The sequence below is a fragment of the Lactuca saligna genome, chromosome 7, assembly GCF_052625555.1.
Source record: "Lactuca saligna cultivar CGN05327 chromosome 7, ASM5262555v1, whole genome shotgun sequence".
Taxonomy (NCBI): Eukaryota; Viridiplantae; Streptophyta; class Magnoliopsida; order Asterales; family Asteraceae; genus Lactuca; species Lactuca saligna.
Window position 1 is genome coordinate 125639567 of NC_136423.1, and position 22108 is coordinate 125661674.

Here is a 22108-nt window from a genome sequence, read left to right on the forward strand (position 1 = left end):
AACTATTAATATAAAGTATATAATTACTTTTAAGAAAACAATCTAAGGTCATTTATGTCACTTAACATAGATACACTATCTAAATTCTTTGCAAAACAAACAAGATTGTAACATATATATATTATAATCTCAACCAAACATATATACAATAGCACTTAAATCCTGCAAAATCAAAATTTATCTAAATCCAAATCATTCGACACATTCCAAATTATAAAAGAATCCAACAAGAAAATTACAAACATCCTCAAGGGATACATTTTATTAAGATACAACATCCTGAAGGAAACAAGTTTATAAAGATACAACATCTTGAAGGAAACACAATACTTTTGCACCAAAAGTACATAACACGATAAAGAAACTGCAAACAACATCCCGAAGGGAACACATTATTAAGATACAACATGAGCAAATTACTCCTCAACAGAAACCTACAAACCAACTCATGTTATTACAAACAGTAAGTGTTTGTTTCAACTTAAAGCTCAAGCTTTAAGAGAAGGTTACGCCATCTTGGAGTTTCTTCATCGAAAATGTAGGTCAAAGGGGACACCAAAACTCCACTGCCTCCAATCTACACAGTTTTCCAATAAGCTATGTATCAGTGTCTCCCTTTTACTAATTGATACAAAAAACAAAACTTATGAAGGAATTAAGGAAAAGCAAAGTTTCACTTTAAGATCAAACTTTTCACAAATTTTCCTTTTTACTTTTTTATGACCTTTATTTTCTCAAATATCTTTTAAACAATATTTATGGAGACAACATGTCTTTATCAAATTATAATTGTTCATAACAATAAAAAAGATATGCATATAAAAATACGTGGAACAAGATTAGGGTTACTTACAGCTCTTAGCTGCTGAACTGATTTGTACAGCAAATTTTTGGGTACACAAATGACTATAGCATAATAATTTGTGTACCCAAAAACCGGACTTATAGTTGGACCCTGAAAATATACAAAAAACACATTTGTTTGTAAGTTTGTTAGCTAATGCAAGAATCAGCAGCAACTTTCATTGATTTGTTTATTATCACATCCTACTTTTATTTCCTCATGTCACAACATTGTACTTTGAAAAATCACCCGATTATAGCAATATCCAAATAAAAAGTAATTTTCACTGAAGTAGAATGTGCTAACAAAAATTTTTAACAGTACAATGCTATAATCCAGTTGGTTTTCTGAGTACAATGCTTTAATATGAAAAAGAAAATTGAGTACAATGTTGTAATAAAAAAAAAATGAATGTAGGATGCTATAATGTATAGATAATGAAATTAGTACATTAGTATTTCTTGCATTTAGTATACTTAAAACATTCGAGGAGAAAATTTTACCTGAAGGCCAGATAATAATGGTAGAGTCAGAAGTCTCTCAGCTATTTCCTTTTCGTTGTATCCCCTCATGTTAGCCACTACCTGAGATGTATTATATTTAATGGACATGTGGAAAGTAAAGTAGCAATGTACACTTCCCTACCCCAAAAAAATACTAGCTACCTCTATCTAAAAAAATTGCAACTTTTAATTTGTCATATGATCTAATAATGTATCTGACTATTGATTAATGGTTCAAATGGCCCTTAATATATAAGGTTAAAAAAAATTCGAGGACCACAATCAAAGTTGCTGATTTCAAGTAACAATTACAAGGAGATAAAAAAAAAAGAAAAATAAAGCAGGTTTTAGAGACTTGCCAAAAACGGAAATGTAGGGTTTTTCAGAGATAACCCAAAATCATAAGTATATAAGGATTTCAAGTAATAATTACTAGGGAGGAAAAAGTAATGAATTTTTAGAAACTTACCATAAAATGGAAATGTAGGGTTTAATTTCCAGACACAAGCAATAATTACAAGGAGATAAAAAAGTAAAACAGTAGGGTTTTTCAAAAACACTGGAGTATTGCATTGATTTCAAATCTAGGGTTTTTCCAAAACAACCCAAAATCATAAGTACTCATTTTTTTGTGAAGGATGAATATTTAAACTTTGTTTGATTGTATGGAATGCAACAAGGATGATCTTGAAATTGTAATGTAATAAACAAGGTAATGGAATAGTGACATAATTATATTATATATATATATATATATATATATATATATATATATATATATATATATATATATATATATATATATATATATATATATAATTATAGCAAAATAAAATTTTATTTATTAAAAGCAAAAAAATTCAGCATCATATGAGATCATTAACCCCAAATACTTACATTAAAAAATATATTTTCTAATTACTTCTAAAATTCAAATTTAATTAATATTGTGAATATATAGAAAAAATTGTGTCATCAAAATTAACAAAATGGAGGGAATAGTGACATAATTATATTTTATATAAATATAATTATAACAAAATAAGATTTTATTTATTGAAAGCAAAAAAACTTCAGCATCATATGAGATCATTAACCCCAAATAATTACAATAAATATATTTTCTAATTACTTCTAAAATTCAAATTTAATTAATAATATTGTGAATATATAGTAAAAATTGTGTCATCAAAATTAACAAAATGGAGGGAATCACATTCCTTCAAATATGATTCACATTCCATTCCATTAGGAAAAACAAACACTTTTTTTATTCCATTCCAACACCTCTACCACACAATTCCATCATACCAAACCATACCTTTCACTTTTGAGTTAATACTCTTCACTTACATAAAAATGGCAATTTTAAAATTTGTACACCATAAATTTTCTATATTATAATATAAGCTAAAATGTCAATATTTGTGTGTTTGTATGTGTATTGTGGTGATGGTGGGGGAGGGGGGAGGATTCTCAACTATTTAAATAATACTTACCAATTTCAAATTCAAAAATATTTATTATAAAAGACAATAAACAAACACATATATACTTACTGTATATTGATCAAGCGCGCTTATATGAGCCTCAAATCTTTCAAGCATTTCATGGGTTATGTCTAGCAAACCTTTACGCTGAAGCAACGACCTCTTGCTAGCAACCATAACCGCCTGAAAAATATGTTATTCAGGTAAATCAGAAAATTCAAAAAGATATGAAAAGCTTATAATTTTGGAGTGAAAACTTCACCTGACTTCTTAATAGCACCCCCCCTTCAATTTCTTTCATGTTGTTTTCCTTCAATGTGGTTCCACTACTAACAAGATCCACAATGACATCCGAAATTCCCATCTAAGCAAATGAAAATGCATGGACATTAGAACAATACAATGTGTACTATAGCAGCCTACATTCATTTCCTTCTATTACATCATTATATTTTCATTTTTTTCATGGTTTTTTAACTTCAAGAACCGAATTAACGCAAAAGAAGGTCAAATTTAATATATACATGTTTTTTTCAATCTTTTTTTTCATGTTAAAGCATTACTTTAAAAAATTTACCCAATTATAACATGATTACACTTTAACTTTTTTTTAGTAGGACATGATACTTTGAAACATCTACCCAGTGTTATGCATGTGAAAATTGCTTTGTCTTTGGATGACATTGCTATAAGTGGGTAAAATTTTCAAAGTACAATGTTGTAATAAGAAGGAATGAAAGTAGGATACTATAATAACCAAATCAGCCAAGCTTCTTTATGATTTCTTCCAATTAACCCTAAATCCATGGGAGTAACCCTTGACAGAAGTCAGAGTTAGGAAGACTCACGGCAGGAGCTGCCTCCAGTGCTCCATCAGCAGTTGAAAAGGAGACATGGTGAATACCATTTTCTTTCAGAAATTTTGGACTTAACTGCCAAGAGAAAAAAAAAATAACAATTAATTAATGCAAATAACAACTTGAACTTTTAACTAGGTGAAACTACTAAAAAGACAACTTCAGTATTACATGAGTAAAACCAGTAGCAACTCGTAGAGGCTTCTCAGCAGTCCAATTAGGCATTTGTGCTAGCTCCTCAATAGAATTGATGTCCTTGAAGATCCCATGTTTTGGAACCTAAAAAATGAAGAAAAGATGTCAAAAATTATAGTTTTGAAATTTAAATGATCAGTTAATGTTATTAAGGCACTTTATTATATATAGAAAAGCCGACTTACAGCAAGAGATAAACGGCATTCTCCGTATGCGAGTGCATCATGAACAACGATTAGATCTTCATTACCCTGTAAAACAATCAAAACACTTAGACCTTAAGATACATTTATTAATCAGAGATTGCATGTAGTAACTATGTGTTCCTTTTTTACTTGGGGTCACTTTAGTGTTTCTTTTTTACATAATGAGCATAATATGTGAAGATCCGATCATATATGAGTGTTTCTTTTTTTACTTAATAAATAAAACTTGGCTTAATGAGCCAATTGGGAAAGGTTGTCTTCTTAACTCGACTACCCTTTACCCTAAATTTCAAATCTATAACACAACTTAACGTCCTATATCGTATCGTATCGTTTCTCTCCAAATTTTGAAGATCTTATTTGTTGCATGTTTTCTACTTCTCAAGGTACTTTCTCCATTTTTTGAAGATCTCATTTGTTGCATGTTTTCTCCTTGTCAAGGTAATTTGTTAATTGTTTCGTCCTCTTCATGAATTACCAACCTACTAATATTACTTTATAAATCTACAAAATATTATTATATAAACTTTTTCAATATTATGTTCAATTTAAGTTACTAATCATGCATGTTGTTATTATTATTTTTTGTAATGTGGTCATTTAGAATTTTATTATTATTTTTTGTAATGTGGTCATTTACTAATCATGCATGTTGTTATTATTATTTTTTGTAATGTGGTCATTTACTAATCATGCATGTTGTTATTATTATTTTTTGTAATGTGGTCATTTAGAATTTTAATTTAAAATGGTTCTAGAATAAAGAGTCATTTGTTTTTGAAATCATTTGTTATTTATCAGTTATAAACAAGAGGGTAAATGGTCATATACACAGTTTATGTGTTTCAAAAAAGAATGGTCTTTATATATAAAAAACTATATATGGACATAGATCTATACCGTTCTACCACTTTAACCATACCTCATAGTTGCAAAAAACTCCACAGTCCAAAAATGAACCAAGATTATGTGAAATTTCAAATGCATGTTTGTGTTTTTAACATTAAGTTATAGTATATTACAATTTTAGTGACTTATATGTTAATTAAGCTACTGAAATAGTAGCTATGATGAATTGTGCAGATGCATTACTATTATATTACAATGATTTTACAGATCTGAAGGTAGTTCATTTAAAATTGTTTTTTAAGTATCAATTAAAACTGTCCAGAACAAGTGCAAAATTAGATGTATCACATAGTTAAACAGAAATAAATAAAGAAAATAGGCTGCATGTTGTTCCTTTTAAGGTTACAGTGTGTTATATATATACCTCTCCATATTCGCTTACTGTGTCAAGACCAACAATGCCGATGTCTAGATCTCCTGAAACCAGCTTTCGTACAATGTCTTTTGGACGCTGAAACCAGACCTCTAAATTTGCGAGCTGCAAATCGACATTGTAAAATTATTTAAATCGAAAAGTTCTTGAAGAAAATTAACTAGATTGTACTAATGCAAGCTTCAATAGACATTGTAACCTGAGTTATAGCAGCTACGTATTGCCTAGGGTTTGGATGTCTCACGGGTAATTGACAGTTCTGCAAAAAAAAACACAAAAAAACTTACATGCAGACAGAAAAAACACTAAATCCAAAAAAAAAAAAAAAACATAATTTATGAAGAGATTGAGAGTATACGTTAAGGAGATTCAGCGTATCAGTTGCCATTCGACCTTTACTCGGCAAACCTAGCCTAATCTCACTCCTCTCGGTAGATGTCGTATCAGCATTTCCGTTAACATGGGTCATCGGAGATGGGAGGGTGCAACATGAGATATGGAATTTGACGGAAACTTTAGTAGAAGAAAGAAATGACGATTGAGTGAAACCACCACCGATGATGGGGCATTGTTGGAGAGATGTTGGGAAGAGAGACATGGTTGAGTTCTCCGTTGAATATTAGTCGGCGACGAGATTTCAGGTGGAGGAAGGAGGGGAATGCAACGCCGCCGTGAAGGAAATGGTGTGGAGGGAGGATCCCTTTGGGGGTTTATATATACACGCGGCGGAGAAAAGCAAGTATCTGGTGGTCCCGGTATCTTATACGGATAATCTTGTGTTGTTATCAGAATACATGTAAATATGTTCGTAATGAATGAATATTACAAACATAAATTGTGCCATCTAATTTTAACCTGAAGTAAATCTAATAATTAGATGGGTAAATTACAAATTTATCCCCTTGTTTTGGTGTAATTTTGCATGAAGGGTATAATGCCAAGTTGATCCTCTTTTGGGTTTTGAACGTCCACGACATCAAAAGTATTGTTTCTAATGGTTTCGTTACCCATTTGGCTTTAACGTTTGGAGTACAATTAAATTATATATATATATATATATATATATATATATATATATATATATATATATATATATATATATATATAGGGAAAAGTGAATATACCTAACAACCTTATATAAGCTTAGGTACCTAACTCCATAATACCACATCGGTTTGTATGATATTTATATTGTAATTGCCTAAGGTTCTTAAACTTCAACCCCATAACTTAATTGCTTCCAAAATCTTTGGACTTTCACCAATATTTTTCTTTTACATCACGTCTTTCTATCGAATACCATCTGATGGGCTTTATATCCTATCGCTACAAACGAAAGGATGCAGGAGAAATATAATGATGAATTTCCAATTCTTTTTGAAGTAAATCAAGTTTAGGGATGAAGTTTAAGAACCTTGGATGATTGCAATGAAAATTTAATGCAAAATGACGTAGTTTGATGAGGTTAGGTACCTAAGCTTATATAAGGTTGTTAGGTATATTCACTTTACCCATATATATATATATAAAAGAAATAATTATTTGGAAAACAAAAAAACCCTAAAAATCATAAAAAATGTATAAAAAAAATACCAAGACATTACAAAACTGTTTTTTGTAATTTTTTTTTATCAAAAAATCGCAGTATTTTTTTACAATTTCGCTGAAAAAAAATAAAAAATCAAAATTTTTTTATAAAAAAAACATAATAAATCAATTTTTTTTATAAAAAAAAATTCAAAAATTTCTTTCAGCAATTTTGTTCTAAAAGTTGCGATTTTTTGATAAAAAAATTCAAAAAAAAGTTTTGTGATATTTAAGTAAATTTTTATGCATTTTAATGATTTTTAGGGTTTTTTGTTTTCCATAGAACCTAACCTTTTATATATATATATATATATATATATATATATATATATATATATATATATATATATATATATATATATATATATATATATATATATATCCAGGTTTTAGTGTTTTTATGGATTTTAATATTGGAAATTTGTTGTTAGAAAAATAAAAGTTAAAAAAATATATTGTAGTATGTAGGTATTATCTAAGTTATCTCCATGTTTTGGTGTTTTTATGATTTAGTGTATCCCCTTCTTAGTATGAAATGTTCATGTCTAGGAAAGAAATATCGTTGTGGTACGTAGTATTGTTGTGGCACCGTTACACTTAACATTTAGAGTACCAATAAGTCATATATATGGATAATGTCTTCAAAATATGACTTAGCATGCCATTTTACAAGATATATTGTAGTATTTAACTTATGCAATATAGCAACTTGAAATATACCGTATAAAATTTTTAATTACTACCAAATTTGTGTTGATGTTTTAGTGTATTAAATGGGGTTTTCTACATGAATATAATGTTAAATTATGGAGCTTTACTAATGGTAAATCACTCAATACGTAGTAAAGGTTAAAAAATATATTGGTAAAATAATGAAAAATATATATTTAAAATGGTTATGTTATTGATATTAATTTTGATATAATATTTTGAACAATATTTTATCCACTGATATTAACTCACATTCCTCATTAATAAAATTACATATAATTATATATTTAATATTATTTTTAACAATTGTTATGATTGATTAATTAAAATTTTTACTTATGCGATTATTTTTTAATTTCAATAATGATGTTTATTTAAAATACAATTTATTTGTTGCTAACATTATGTATTTAATAAATTGATGTTATTATTATTTAAAATTATTGTTCTTTAGTTTTAAACCACTTATTATTATTATTAATAAGTTAAATACGACTTTTAAGAAACACTTAATATTACTATTAAAATGTGAAACATACATTAAATAATAAATTGGTAAGATATACAATTTGCATTCAAAAGATACTTGGATAGATAATATGATATATCCATGATTTCTATAATTGGATTTTATTATTTATAATTATTGTTCATTAATATTAAAATCACTTATTATTATTAATAAATGAAAGAAAACTTTTAAAAGACAATTGTTAAACATATACTAAAATATAAAGTGATAAGATAGACAATTTTTAATTTTAAAGAGACTTACATGGATACTATGGATAATTTTATATATTCATGATTTTTAATTAATTATTACTTTGAAGCAACACAAACATACAAACATATATACAATGTTTAATTAAATGTTATTTATATCACTTTCCATAACATATGATTAATAACATGAATATAATCTTATTTACATTAAAGTTTCAACCACAACATACAATGATTGTCTTAAAAGTATACTTAAACCAAGAAAAATAAAAAATAAAAAAAGAATTAGTATATAAGAAACTTACAAATTAAAAACTTTAATATAATAACATAGCTCGAATAATGGTCAAAAGCCCTCAAACCAACACAAAACCTTTAAACTTGTTTTCTTTGTGAATTTTGTATGTGTATATATATGTCTACTCAAAGATATTGATATTTTTATAGTAGACTATCATTAATTGCTTATTAAACATATTATATAAGTTATAAAACATTTCATGATGTGTGATTAATTATTCTGAAGGTGAAAATGTGTGGGGGTTTCAAATGCATTAGGTGCTTAAAACTTTGTATCAAATGCATGAGATGATAGAAAAAATGTCTCATTTATAAGTATAGTATGATGATTGGTGGATTAAATATTCAAATGTATTAGAACAAGGTTTCTAATAATAAATGTACATTCAATTGGAAAAAATCTATAAAGATAACACAATTGATTGAGTTGAAGTTAAGATTGTAGTTAATGTAGTTTTAAGAACCTAATTAAACATTAAATTCATGATTATATGTTTATGACGGAGGACTTAAATGGTCATGTATGAAGTATAAGTGGGAATTAGTTAAGAAATAAGGATTTGAAGTTGTTTTTACAAAAAAAAATGTTGACTTTTGCATTTACATAGTTTTGTAATATGCAATACACATTTACATAATCCATGTAAACCCTACTACGTTTGAGACGGGTACATATATCATTTGTGTTAAGTTTTAACTATTTTTAGAGAGTTGACTCTCGTAAAAAGTTTTGTATATGAGACTTGTCATGAGTAACTGTTTTTTTTTGATGTTTTGAATATGTTACGTTGATTGAGTTTAACTTACATTAATTACATGTAGGATTTAGGAGTCTAGTATTTTATGAACACTTAAATTAGACAGTCTAGTATTCTATGAACACTTAAATTAGATATCATTTGTGAGTACGGGTCAAGCATTTATAAATATGACATAAGTAGAACAAATACATGTAGAATTAATAATAAACACCATTTATAAATATGATATAAGTAGAACGAATACAGTAAACTTATAACCATTTCCCAAGTCAACTCACCACTAATTCTCACTACTTATTTATCATGTGATACATCATTAATGTCTATCTATAATTAGTGCAAAGCCTATTATACATTACTTCTTATTTATGCATTTTAATAGGGTATGGTATCATCACATGTACCATACACGAGGTAGCGATCCTACATAAACAATAGAGTGTAAATCTAGAATACCATCATTAAGACAATGGTCTTTTATCAGTTTCTTCATTTTAGTAGATGTACAACTTCATGAGGAAAAATATTTCCAAAATATCATAGTCATTAAATCATAATCAAAATACTTCCCAAAATATCATATTCGTGAATGTAATGGTATTTTATCATTGGTCGCCAATTCCTTCATTTTACCATGGATTTTATTGGACATTCAAGTCCTCACCCAACCTAAGTGGATAGATAACTTCATGAGAAAAATGTTTCCAAAATATCATAGTCATTTAATCATAATCAAATAAATTTCAGAATATCATTTTTTCCAATATACATAGATAAAAATATAGTATTCAAATCAAATATAAGATATGCAAATATCATTGATAGTTCAAATCATAAAAATCATCTATAGTTATATAAGAGACTTGTATTCGGTAGTTACTTGACATAATGCTTACGAACAAATCAAATATAAGATATGCACATAATAATCATTTATAATGAATAATTAATTGTTTATTAACACTTAAAACCATCTAAAAACATCTATTCTAGCCCTAAATATCTTATTCTAATTAGTTCCTAACATTTGAAAAGTACTAAGAAAAAAAATCATCAGTGTCCCACATAACATCATGGGACTCTAATCAGCGTATCACGGAGCATACTAAACATTTGGCATTCATATAAGAGTGAATAGACCAGAAACATTTGGAAGGTCCACCACTTAGGACTCTTGATCAATGTCATGGGACATTGGTATGTGCATTTTTTTGGACCACTAAACCTCACTTTATTAAATCTCAAACATGTCCAAATAATTTTGAATTGATGTTATATTATAAAATAAGACTTAACCACTTCTAATCATACTCAATTTACTCTTATTTCATTTATATCTTAGTACTTAAAAACATGGTTGTGAAAATCGCTCAGCAGTAGCTCGGCGGCCGACTACCATTAAGCTATTAGTTGAACTCAGCAGGGATTAATCGGCGATTATGTAACACCCAAAAATTCAAGCCAATTTAAAACTTTTTAAAAAACCTAAAAACCATTAGTTATTACAAACTTGTTTTCAAAATGTAGAATATCAGAGTATCCCAGAAACATAGTCATAAAAAGTGAGGAGTTGTACGATCACGCCTGTGCCTTGCCACGATCCCCGAACTATGCTCATTTTATGCATCCCTCCAAATCCATCATCAGAAACATTCACCCACTCACCCCGAACTATGCTTATTTTATGCATCCCTCCGAATCCATCCTCAGAAAACCTCTTAACCTCAAGGTATTTTTGGTTGAGCAACCCAAGCATACATAATCTAGATAATTACAATTTATGATACCACATTGGAGCTCTTTGGAATTCATAACTTCTTTGACATTTGATCTTTGATCTCTTTGAATTCACCACCTTATTGTGTGGTTTTTGGTATCTTCACTTTTTGAATTTCTTTGGAATTTTTGATCTTCATATTTGATATTTGACTTTAACGCTCCAAAAATTCTTCAACTTTTCTTTTAATTCTCTCTCTGTTTTTTTTACATGTTCCTCACTTTTTTCACTCAAATCCCTACATGCTTAAGCAGGGACGCTCAACTTCAACCTTTATTGGTTAACGATAATAATTTTCCTGGATACATTTCTGGTACATGATGCTAAACATATTGCATCCCTCAGGCTGAGCGAGGTCGTGTTTTTGTCCCATGATTTCACTGGAATAAGGAACCCACAAATGCACTAGAACGTATATAGGCTCAACTAAACATTTAGGTTTTCATGCAATTATCAACACAATTCTAACATGGAACCCTAATTGCTTTTACCAAAATTTTCTAAATTGATTCCTAAGTAATATTTTCGGTGTGCAACAAGTTTTTTTTTTTTTTTTTTTTTTTTTTTTTTTTTTTTTTTAAATTAGCCTAAATTAAGATTTTAAATTTTCTAATATGTGACCAACCCCCTACCCCACACTTATTTTATGCAATGCCCGCATTACATATCATGTAAAAAATAAAAATGCAACTATAGAGAGAATTGGAACAAACTCCCCTGGGGTAGCAGTCGATAGGTTGATACTCTTTCCTTCAGTTCCATCTTCAATTGACTTTAGACATAGGAACAACCCATCCATGTCTTGGGTGTCATGCATCTCATGTGGTTGAGAGCTCGAAAATATCAAGGAACAAGCTTCTTAGAAAATCCCCAATAACAACTCTTCACGAAAAATGGATAAATGCTGCAGTGAAAGTGCTCAAAATAGCTCTGGAACTCGAAAATTGCTAGTCTACTCGGCGAGTAGTGTCGTGTACTCGACGAGTAGCTCTTAACTTGCAGCTATAACGTGTAATACCCCATGTACTCGTCGAGTAGAATTTGTGAACTCGACGAGTAAGAACTGTATTGCCAAAACTGATCCAACTCGTGTTCCTTTTGACTCAGGTTTTGAAATTGGAAATCTCACTGACCCTTTCTCTAAACCCTTCAGCATCAACACCCTCCATTACTCTCGACTCTAATGGACTCAATCCTAAGGACAAGACTTCGTACTTTCTCTTGAACATCTCTCATTCCTTACTAGACCCTCGACACTTTATTATGCTTCCTAACCTTCCATCCCTGAAAAATAAGCAACTAAAAGTGAAAGCAATAAAAATCCTTAAAAAAATCCAAGTTTAACAATTGTTCAAAACAAAACACCATAAAAACACAAAACATAAAAATAAAGTCCTCAATCTTCTTCTTCCATATCGGCTCCTCCAGCTCCGCTTCCTCCTCCTTCATTACCCCGCATCATTCTTTCTTCCCAACTCATGATGTAGGGGTATCCCGGACCGGGTCTCGGCGCGATGTTCATTTGCTCGAAGAGGTACTTGAATGATTGGTTATTATAATTAACCCCTCGTCCAATATCATCCAAATAGCATCGGTACTCCACTTGATTCCACCCATCATTGTCCTCCTCCACCGGAATAACCGGTGGGTATTCTCGTACCCGCTCGCCACGTTGCCTTACCCGTCTTCCCGGCTCCTCGGGGATTGTCGGCTCGTCAGCATGTGGAATGGAAAAGGAATCACCAAACTTCTCCACGATCCGTGCCCTCCTGTATAATGCAGTGTTAAACGGGGGAGGATAAATGAACATGAGCGCCCTTGCTTCTTGCAAATCTAAGACCCCAAACAACCTGGCAAGCCTTGTCACAAACATGCCTCCATTAATCTTGGAGTTCACCTTTTCCTTAACCGCCCCTTCAGCAAGAAATTTGGCGATGCAATAGGGGAGATTGCAGAAAGCATCGGGAGTAATAATACTCCAAAGATAGAAGATATCAAGGGTTGGAACCTTGTCCCAATCATTCCGCATGTTGATAGTGCTGGTCACTAAGCGGTGAATAAGATGATGGATTGGCGAGCGAATATGACCCTCCTGATCGGTAGAAGGAATATACACTCGGTTGGCAATATTATTCCACCAGGTAGAGGCAACTACTGCCTCAGGAAGATCCTTGTGGCAATTCTCCAGAACGGCTTCACAATCCTCAGTCAGCATAGTGCTTTGATCATAAATCCCCATCCTCCAGGAAAATTCAGCCATGCTGCATTGTCGCAGCTCACCACCAAGAGAATAAGAAATTATGTTGGAATTGTAGTACTCACTACCACCTCGGAATGAGATTGTAGCAAAAAAATCCTAGCACAATTTAGCATAAACCAGTTCTTGTATCCTGAACAATTGTAACCAACCATCACATATGACGGTGGTATCCCCCAAGTTGCACTCCTTTACCAAATATGGGGTGAGCTCCTCTTCCAAGCCCACTTTTCCCAACCAATCCCAGTCAACAGCACAGTTCAGCACTCCTTCTGTTTCAACGCCTCTAATTTGTTTTTGGCTTGAGCTTGGGATGATTTGGACGTGATTTGTCGAAATGAGAGCCACAGGATATCACCTTGGCTTCCCCCTCTTGAAGATTTCCCTCTTCTGAACATGGTATCTGCATAACAACATAAAGAAAACACAAACAAACAAAACCCAAAAATTAAAATCAAATAAACAAGGCTGCATAAACTCCTACTCGCCGAGTCCATATCATCTACTCGGCGAGTAGAATGAACTTCAGGACAGAAAGCCTGTCGATCATATATAGGGTGTCCAAAACTCCTAATTTTTCATAGGGGTTTGTTGTATTAAGTCAAATAACCATAAATCCAAAAGAAATTTCTCCTAACATTACCTAATTCATGGCAAAATTAGAACCCTAGAATTTGAGGAAACCCCCAAATCCGAATTTAAGCAAAATAGGGGCAAATCAATGATAAAGCTTGAACCTTTGATGAGTTTTAAGTGTAAAGATCTTACCTTTTCCTTTGAAAGACGAAGACTAAGTGGAAAACTGAAGAAATCGCAGAGAGTGCTTGAAGGATGTTGTGCACGACGAGTGTATGGGTTAAATGGGTGAAAACCCTTATTTTACAGATTATAAACCACCTGTGTAAGTTAGCTACTCGCCGAGTAGAACTGCTGTTACGCATTTATTGGGTTATTTGGGCAGGTACTCGCCGAGTACACGTACCTACTCGGAGAGTAATCCTTGCAGTTTGAAAAAAAAAATATTTTTGAAAAATTAATGTATTTTCTCATTTTTAACCATCCACTCCACACTCTAGGCATTGCTTACCCTCAAGCAATTATATTCTTAGAAGAAGACTAATGAAAAAGATAAAATAATAAAAATAAAGTAAAGGAAAGAAAATGCAAACTTGAAACTCGGGTTGCCTCCCGAGAAGCGCTTCTTTTTAAGGAGTCATTAGCTGGACTCCTCCGCTTCTACGTGGTTGCAACCCCTTCCAGCAACAACAATTCTTCCATACCTTCATTCCTAGGGACTCCTTCTTCATACTTTTTGACCCTATGTCCATTGACTTTGAAAGGTGTTCCATCTCTTGACAATATATCTATAGCACCATGTGGAAACACCGTCTTCACCAGAAAAGGACCATCCCATATTGACTTGGGTTTTCCCGAGAAAAGCTTTAGCCGTGAATTAAAGAGCAACACTTTTTGGCCTTCATAAAATTCTTTATTTTCTTTTATCCTCTTGTCATGCCACATCTTGGTCTTCTCTTTATAGATCAAATAACTAGAGTATGCATCATTTCGCATTCATTTGCATTAACCGGTTGCTCTTGAGTTCCTCCATGTTGAAGTTGCACATCTTTAAAGCCCAAAACGCTTTATGCTCTATCTCCATCGGCAAATGGCATTGCTTTCCATAAACTAACCTATATGGTGTAGTACCAATAGGCGTTTTGAAAGTTGTACGAAAGGCCCAAAGTGCATCGTCTAGCTTATCCGATCATTCTTTGCGATTTCTCCCCACCGATTTCTCCAAGATTCGCTTTAAAGCTCGATTTGTCACTTCAGTTTGTCCACTAGTTTGTGGATAGTAGGATGTAGAAAATTTATGGGTTACCCCATATTTCCTTATCACCTTCTCTAGTTGATCATTGGCAAAATGAGTGCCTCGATCACTTATAAGAGCTTTCGGGACTCCAAATCGTGAAAATAACTTCTTTAAAAACTGCACCACTACCCGACCGTCATTAGTTGGTAACGCTTGTGCCTCTACCCATTTGGATACATAATCCACCGCCACCAATATGTATTTGTTGCCTTTAGACATGGGAAATGGTCCCATGAAGTCGATCCCCCACACATCAAATACTTCGCACACTTTAATACTATGTTGTGGCATTTCATTTCGAGATGAATTGTTTCCCATTCTTTGACAAGCATCACACTCTTTGACAAATTGGGCTGCATCTTTAAAAATTGTGGGCCAATAGAACCCAATGTCAAAGATCTTCTTTGCAGTGTAATGTGCTCCATGATGTCCACCCGTGGGCCCGGTATGACAATGCTCTAATATTTTCCAGCTTTCATTCCCGAACACGCATCTTCGTATGATTTAATCCGCGCAGCTTCGGAAAAGATATGGTTCATCCCAAAAGTAATATTTTATCTCGGAAAAGAATTTCTTCTTTTGTTGACTTGTGAGATCTTTTGGGATGTAATTGCTAGCTAAATAGTTAGCTATATTTTCAAACCATGGTTCTTCTCCCATGGTCACCATAATATACTCGTCCGGGAAATCATCTCCAACTCTATCTTCGTGCAATTGCAGGTTTTCAAGCCTTGACAAGTGGTCAGTTGCTACATTCTCCATTCCCTTTTTGTCTCGTATCTCTATGTCAAACTCTTGAAGAAGTAGCACCCATCGTATCAGTCTTGGCTTGGCATCCTATTTGGCAAACAAATACTTGATAGTAGAGTGGTCAGTAAAAACAGTTGTTTTAGATAAAACTAAATAAGGACGAAATTTATCAAAAGCATACACCACAACTAATAATTCTTTTTTCGTGGTGGTGGAATTTTCTTGGGCTGGATTTAGAGTCTTGCTAGCATAATATATGGGTCGAAAGTGCTTATCAACCCTTTAACCAAGGACAGCTCCTAATGCAAAGTCACTAGCATCACACATAATTTGAAAGGGTAAACTCCAATTTGGTGCAACAATGATTGGGGCATTAGTTAATTTTTCATTTAAAAATTCAAATGCCTCTAAACACTCTTTAGTAAAATTAAATGGTGCATCTTTTAATAGTAATTGTGTTAGAGGTCTAGTTATTTTAGAAAAATCTTTTATAAAATGTCGGTAAAAACCCGCGTGATGACAATTGTGCATCTTTTCATTTTCTTTTGAAAATCCCCCTTTTTATGTTATTATTTGAAAACAATTTCTACCATTCCTTAGTTTGAGTCCCGACACACTCAAGAGTGTGCCTGAATCCCTCAAACCAATGCTCTGATACCAACTTGTAACGACCCAAATTTCCAAGAAAATTTTTCATTTAATTTAATAAACACATTTGCATAAAACCAGGAGATCCCACATTTAGTTTAAGAAGCATCATCCATTACATTATATAAATCATCAGAGTGTCGCCAAACATATTATTGAAAAAGAGATAGAGTGCACGCCGCGCCATCACGCCTTGCCCTTGCCATTGGGATCCAATGTACCTGAAACAATTCAACGACCTGTAAGAGAAACGCTTAGTGAGTTCCCCAGAGCACACCACACACCAGACATACATATATCCTAGTAGCTAATCAAGCTACACACATATCACATAAGCCATGCATACATAAAACCAGCAAGAATGCCATGGGCAACCCCACATGGTCTTTACCTAGGACTGCCATGGGCTGCCCTACATGGTCTTATATCCAATGTCATGGGCTACCCCAGGAAGTCTTTACCTAGGACTGCCATGGGCTACCCCACATGGTTTTACATCCAATGTTACGGGCTCTCCCCGAGGTCTTCATGCAAAACACACAATCACATATCATATCAAATCACAGAGTGACTACACATATACCATAAACACATAATGGCCAGCCTTGGTGCTGTAGACCCATGGGTATGGTGAGAAGACTCACCTCAGTCTATTGAACACACAAGCTGCTCTCCTAACAGCCTGCAACCTCTCAAACTGAACAATTTATATTAATAAATGTTAGGATCTTAAATTAATCCAGGAAAACCCAAACCCACATCCTTCCATGAGGCCCAAAATAGCCTTTCTTTGATTATGGGCCCAAAGTCCTAGTCTAAGGTCATTAATGGGCCTTTTGGCCCAATAAGACCTACCCAAACTCCATGGCCCAAATCTAGAGTCATAGTCCATATTTCACAAAGTGCAGTCGACCCAATAACCAAGTTGAGGCCCAAAAGTTCGCCAGCCCAAAACAGAAACAACCCATCTGTCATGCGTACGCTCAATGTACATTTCTGGTACGCGGAGCATACTGGGTTTTCAAGGCTACGTGCATCGTACACTGAGTACGCCTGACGTACGTCTGAGTTAAGCACTTTCACCATTAAGTGCTTAATATCCCATTCTTTTACGTCCAAAAGCGAGATCTGAGTTGCTTAAGACGTCCTAAGACATAAAGTTGCTAACTTTATGTCTTTGCATTTCCCTTATTCCTCCAAAACCATCATTAGGACCTTGTCATGGTCCCTAGCTCATGCACAAGACCAATACTTCCACCAAGATCCAATTTTTATGCTTTTATATGACTAAGGGACTCTAGATCTGACTTTCTTAAAAAAAAATGCGGGGTGCAACTCGACCAAAAGAGGTTCAAAGTTCATCAAAAGGGATCAACTTCAAAACCCTAGCTAGATCTAAAGAATAAAAAGGAAAGATGTATGTGTATAGTAGTTTTATTACTTAAAATAAAACCAAAGGTTGTGTCCCTGGAATACCCTCCAGTAAGTAGATAAGTAGTTTTATTAATTGAAATAAAACTATAGAATAAAGAAATCCTATAAACAAAGGTTAGTTTATACTTATTGTGAGTCGTATAACCATACTATTATGACCGGTGACCTCCTTGACGTTTCTTCAGGCATCGTACAATTTCAAAATTTGTCACACCAGGCATGCCCGCCTAATTGTAGCTAACAGTTTAGGTGTGGGATTGTCGGTCCCGAATAGATCTATTCACAAATTTCACGCTCTCCCTCCAGGAGACTCTGGTTATACTACCGGTGAGTATTTATTGGTACCCCGAGGGGCATAACGAAGATAAGTCTCACAATCTTGTAATAACTAGTTTACGTGTTGTTCGGTTATTCTCGAGTTTGAAATCGTTTGTAACGGTGTCGAGTATGAATAATTATACATAAATAATTATTTAGCAAGATACTATAGGTTTGTATTCGTAGTAATGGATAAACTAAATCTGACATAGTTTATATGTTTGACTTTGCATGAAGTTTGTATCTGTAAGACTGGTAATGAAATCCCAAACTATACCTATTATAGTTAGAATGTTTAGTTACGTTCATGTACTGTTTTGAAAAACTATGCAATTATAATTAGAAAACATCCCTTATGCTTCGCATATTACAAAAGGGATAAATATATCTAAATGTTTGATAGAAAACCGTTGTAATTGCATCAGTTTTTAAGTTATGAAAACTTTCATGTTTGGATTGTATTCTCCCCCTAAAAACCTGGAAAAAAACTTGTAAAAACGTAGGGGTTTGAACTCACTGTTGGTTGTATGCAGAGGATTGAACTGGACGATCCTGGAGTTGCTATATGTTGCACTTAACGGAATCCTGATATCAAATGAATACATATGTGTATTTAAATTAGCGATTTCGTTAGATAAGTGTTATATAAACACTTGGTTTCGGTTAAGGAATGATATCGGGAATTGTTTGAATCGAGGAAGATAGACTTTTTCCCACGAAAGAGCTGTTTACGGCTCTAAAGGGAGTTTACAGCCGTGAACTAGGTTTGCGACCCACGGGTTTACGGCCGTAAACACTTCGACAAGGAGTGTGATTTTTGGTGTTTTAGTGTCCTTTCTAGCCTCTCGGTGTAACACCGTAAAATTAAAAACAAATTTTCGCATTTTTAAACACATTTTTCCGAACACATTTATTAACAAAATCCCATGGCATCATAACTTTGTTTCACAAAATATTTCCCAAGATCAAAATACATAAAAACCCATGCGTGTGTACGAATCATGCCGGCGCCTTCCCGCGATCATCACTGGAACCTGAAACACATAACACTGTAAGCATAAAGCTTAGTGAGTTCCCCAAAATACCATACATAACACATACTAGCCACTCGAGCTATAACTCTGTGGGCCTGTGGGCCCTAACTCTGTGGACCCTCTGGTCCTAGCTCTGTTAACATTCTGATTCTAACTCTGATATACTCTAATATACACATGGCATAAATCACATACACATAATTCAGTGCAACACAATCACATAATAGCATATAGTAACTCTATCACATGACTCTAATCACTAATCAAGGTAAAGTATAGTGAGAAGACTCACCTCAGATGTCTCGGTAAATCTCTGACTCAGTAGAAATACGATCTAGCCTCCACCTAATCACATAAAGTATTACTCTCATAAATATAACTCTCAGGACTAGACTTTACCCTCTCTAGGCACCCTCAGAAGGGTAAAAGACCATTTTATCCCTCCTTTGGCTCAAAGGCCCTCATTGTTGACCAAACCCTAAAAGTCAACCAAAGTCAACAATCAAAATTTGACCCAACTCATCGAGTGCACATGGGCAACTCGGAGAGTCCACACGTGTCCACTAACTCCCTAGTCTTGCTTTGGCATGTCGAGTCCCTCCCCTTGCTCGACGAGTCACACCTGGCATGAATCACGTGCCCACCCCGAATCAACTCGCTGAGTCTCAAGATCAACTCGGCAAGTTCCATCTTGAACTCCAGTCCTCTAATCCCTTTCTAACTCACTGAGTTATTTCCCCAACTCGGTGAGTCTACTCACTGAGTGATTTACGGGAAACCCTAACCCTACTCGCCGAGTCTGATCTTTGGACTCGGCGAGTTCATGCCATGCAAAAACTCCATTAACCTCCTAAGGTCAAATCTATTCCTTAAACTCATAGACCTGACCTTCCCAAGCATGATATGTTGGAATAGTGTCTAAGGCTATAACTATATTCGGTTGTGCATGGTCCTTTTGGGTTGCCTTCACCATAGCAACTTGAAGGATGATTTGTTAAGAGAGAGTAAATATTATAAGGAATAATATTTGACTATTTGATTAATATAAGTCATAGATTAATTTGTATTAATTGGTGACTTAAAGAGATTAATTAAATAAGAGGGTATAAACTGTCAATTGTTTGATAGTTACACTTTAGACTATAAATCCATTAGGATACACCTTGGACGGATTCTAAGAGCTTTAGGATAGCTCAAAATCGTCCATAGGGTTATCTATGGAATGGATTTGGATAGCCTTAAGAGAAGATTATCCAATTAGGGTTTAGGGTGAAACCCTTAAGGAGTCTACAAGTATAAATAGATCCTATGGGTGAGGGAATTCTACACACAACCTTAAGCAAGGATACTCTGGCCGAATTCGTCCCTCTCCTCTCTCCTAAATTATCTTGCTTGCTATTGGTGTTTGTAAGCCATTAGAGGAGTGACAATTGTGACTCTAGAAGCTCCAAGACAAACAAGATCAACAAGAGATTCAAAGGTATGATTCTAGATCTGTTTCATCATTGTTATTTAACCTAATTAGCTATTAGAAGTCTTGGATTCAAAAGCATGTTTATTAGAAAGCCTAGATCCAAGCAATAGGGTTTTGCATGCGCACATAGGAAAGTTCTTATGGCAAAAACCCAACAGTGGTATCAGAGCCTAGATTGGTTTTCTTTAAATTGTTGCTTGATTAACTGAAACAAACCTGCAAAATTCGATTTTTTGGGTTTTGAGTCACTGACTCGTCGAGTTCCAAGGTGGACTCGTCGAGTAGGCCTGACTCGGTGAGTCCCCTTGTGCACTCGGCGAGTCCAGGCGTCAGGAATGGCCAGATTCGGGATTTTTCATAATTATCTTATGGAAACTTACCTTAATCATATTAGATCAATGTAAATCCGATTTTTTTGATAAATATGACCATTATCTTGATCTAATTAAAGATATTTATCATCTAATAAAATATTTAATTTCCTTATATGATAATAATTAATTACTTTGGTAATTATCTTCAAAGAAATCAAGATAAATCAAATAAAGATAATTAGAATATTAATTGTTAATTGGAATTATTTGTTATTTGATCCTCTATGTTTTTAAATGTTTAAAACCTACCCTTAAGTTTTGAAATTTATATTTGTGATTAAAGTTTTAATTTAGACAACTTAAATTTCAAACCCTAGATTTTGAAAAGTTTAAAATGCAACCCTATACTTATATTATATTACTAGAATAATATATATATATATATATATATATATATATATATATATATATATATATGTATAACTAAATGCTAGTCTTACCGCTAGTAGGCCTCATTCACGAAGCCAATCTATAAGGTGGGTATAAGGTTGCGGCCTATAAAATGGCGCTTAATGGGTGTACACTCACACCTACCGCTTGCTTGATTGGTGGAGGGTCGTTAGCCGAACGGGTAGGATAGGGCAACCTCATCCTCTCATTAAAAGTATAATAAGAAATACGAAGTAACTATACTTTCTTTTAAAATTTCCCAATCTTAGTTACTTTAGGAAAAGTGAATTGATGCAATCCCATGAAATTACACTTTG

At 33.2% G+C, this 22108-nt stretch overlaps 1 protein-coding gene across 1 annotated transcript; it reads right to left on the reverse strand.

Annotated features, from left to right (window-relative positions):
- Positions 1–331: 331 nt before the first annotated feature.
- Positions 332–6125, reverse strand: LOC145005905 (ATP phosphoribosyltransferase 1, chloroplastic-like). Its single transcript, XM_078965019.1, has 11 exons — positions 5736–6125; positions 5577–5636; positions 5369–5482; positions 4075–4140; positions 3866–3973; positions 3686–3769; positions 3100–3201; positions 2907–3020; positions 1348–1428; positions 854–955; positions 332–577 (listed from the first exon to the last, which is right to left on the reverse strand). The coding sequence occupies exons 1-11, from the start codon at positions 5973–5975 to the stop codon at positions 482–484; spliced, it is 1167 nt and encodes a 388-aa protein (XP_078821145.1). The 5' UTR covers positions 5976–6125; the 3' UTR covers positions 332–481.
- Positions 6126–22108: the final 15983 nt, after the last annotated feature.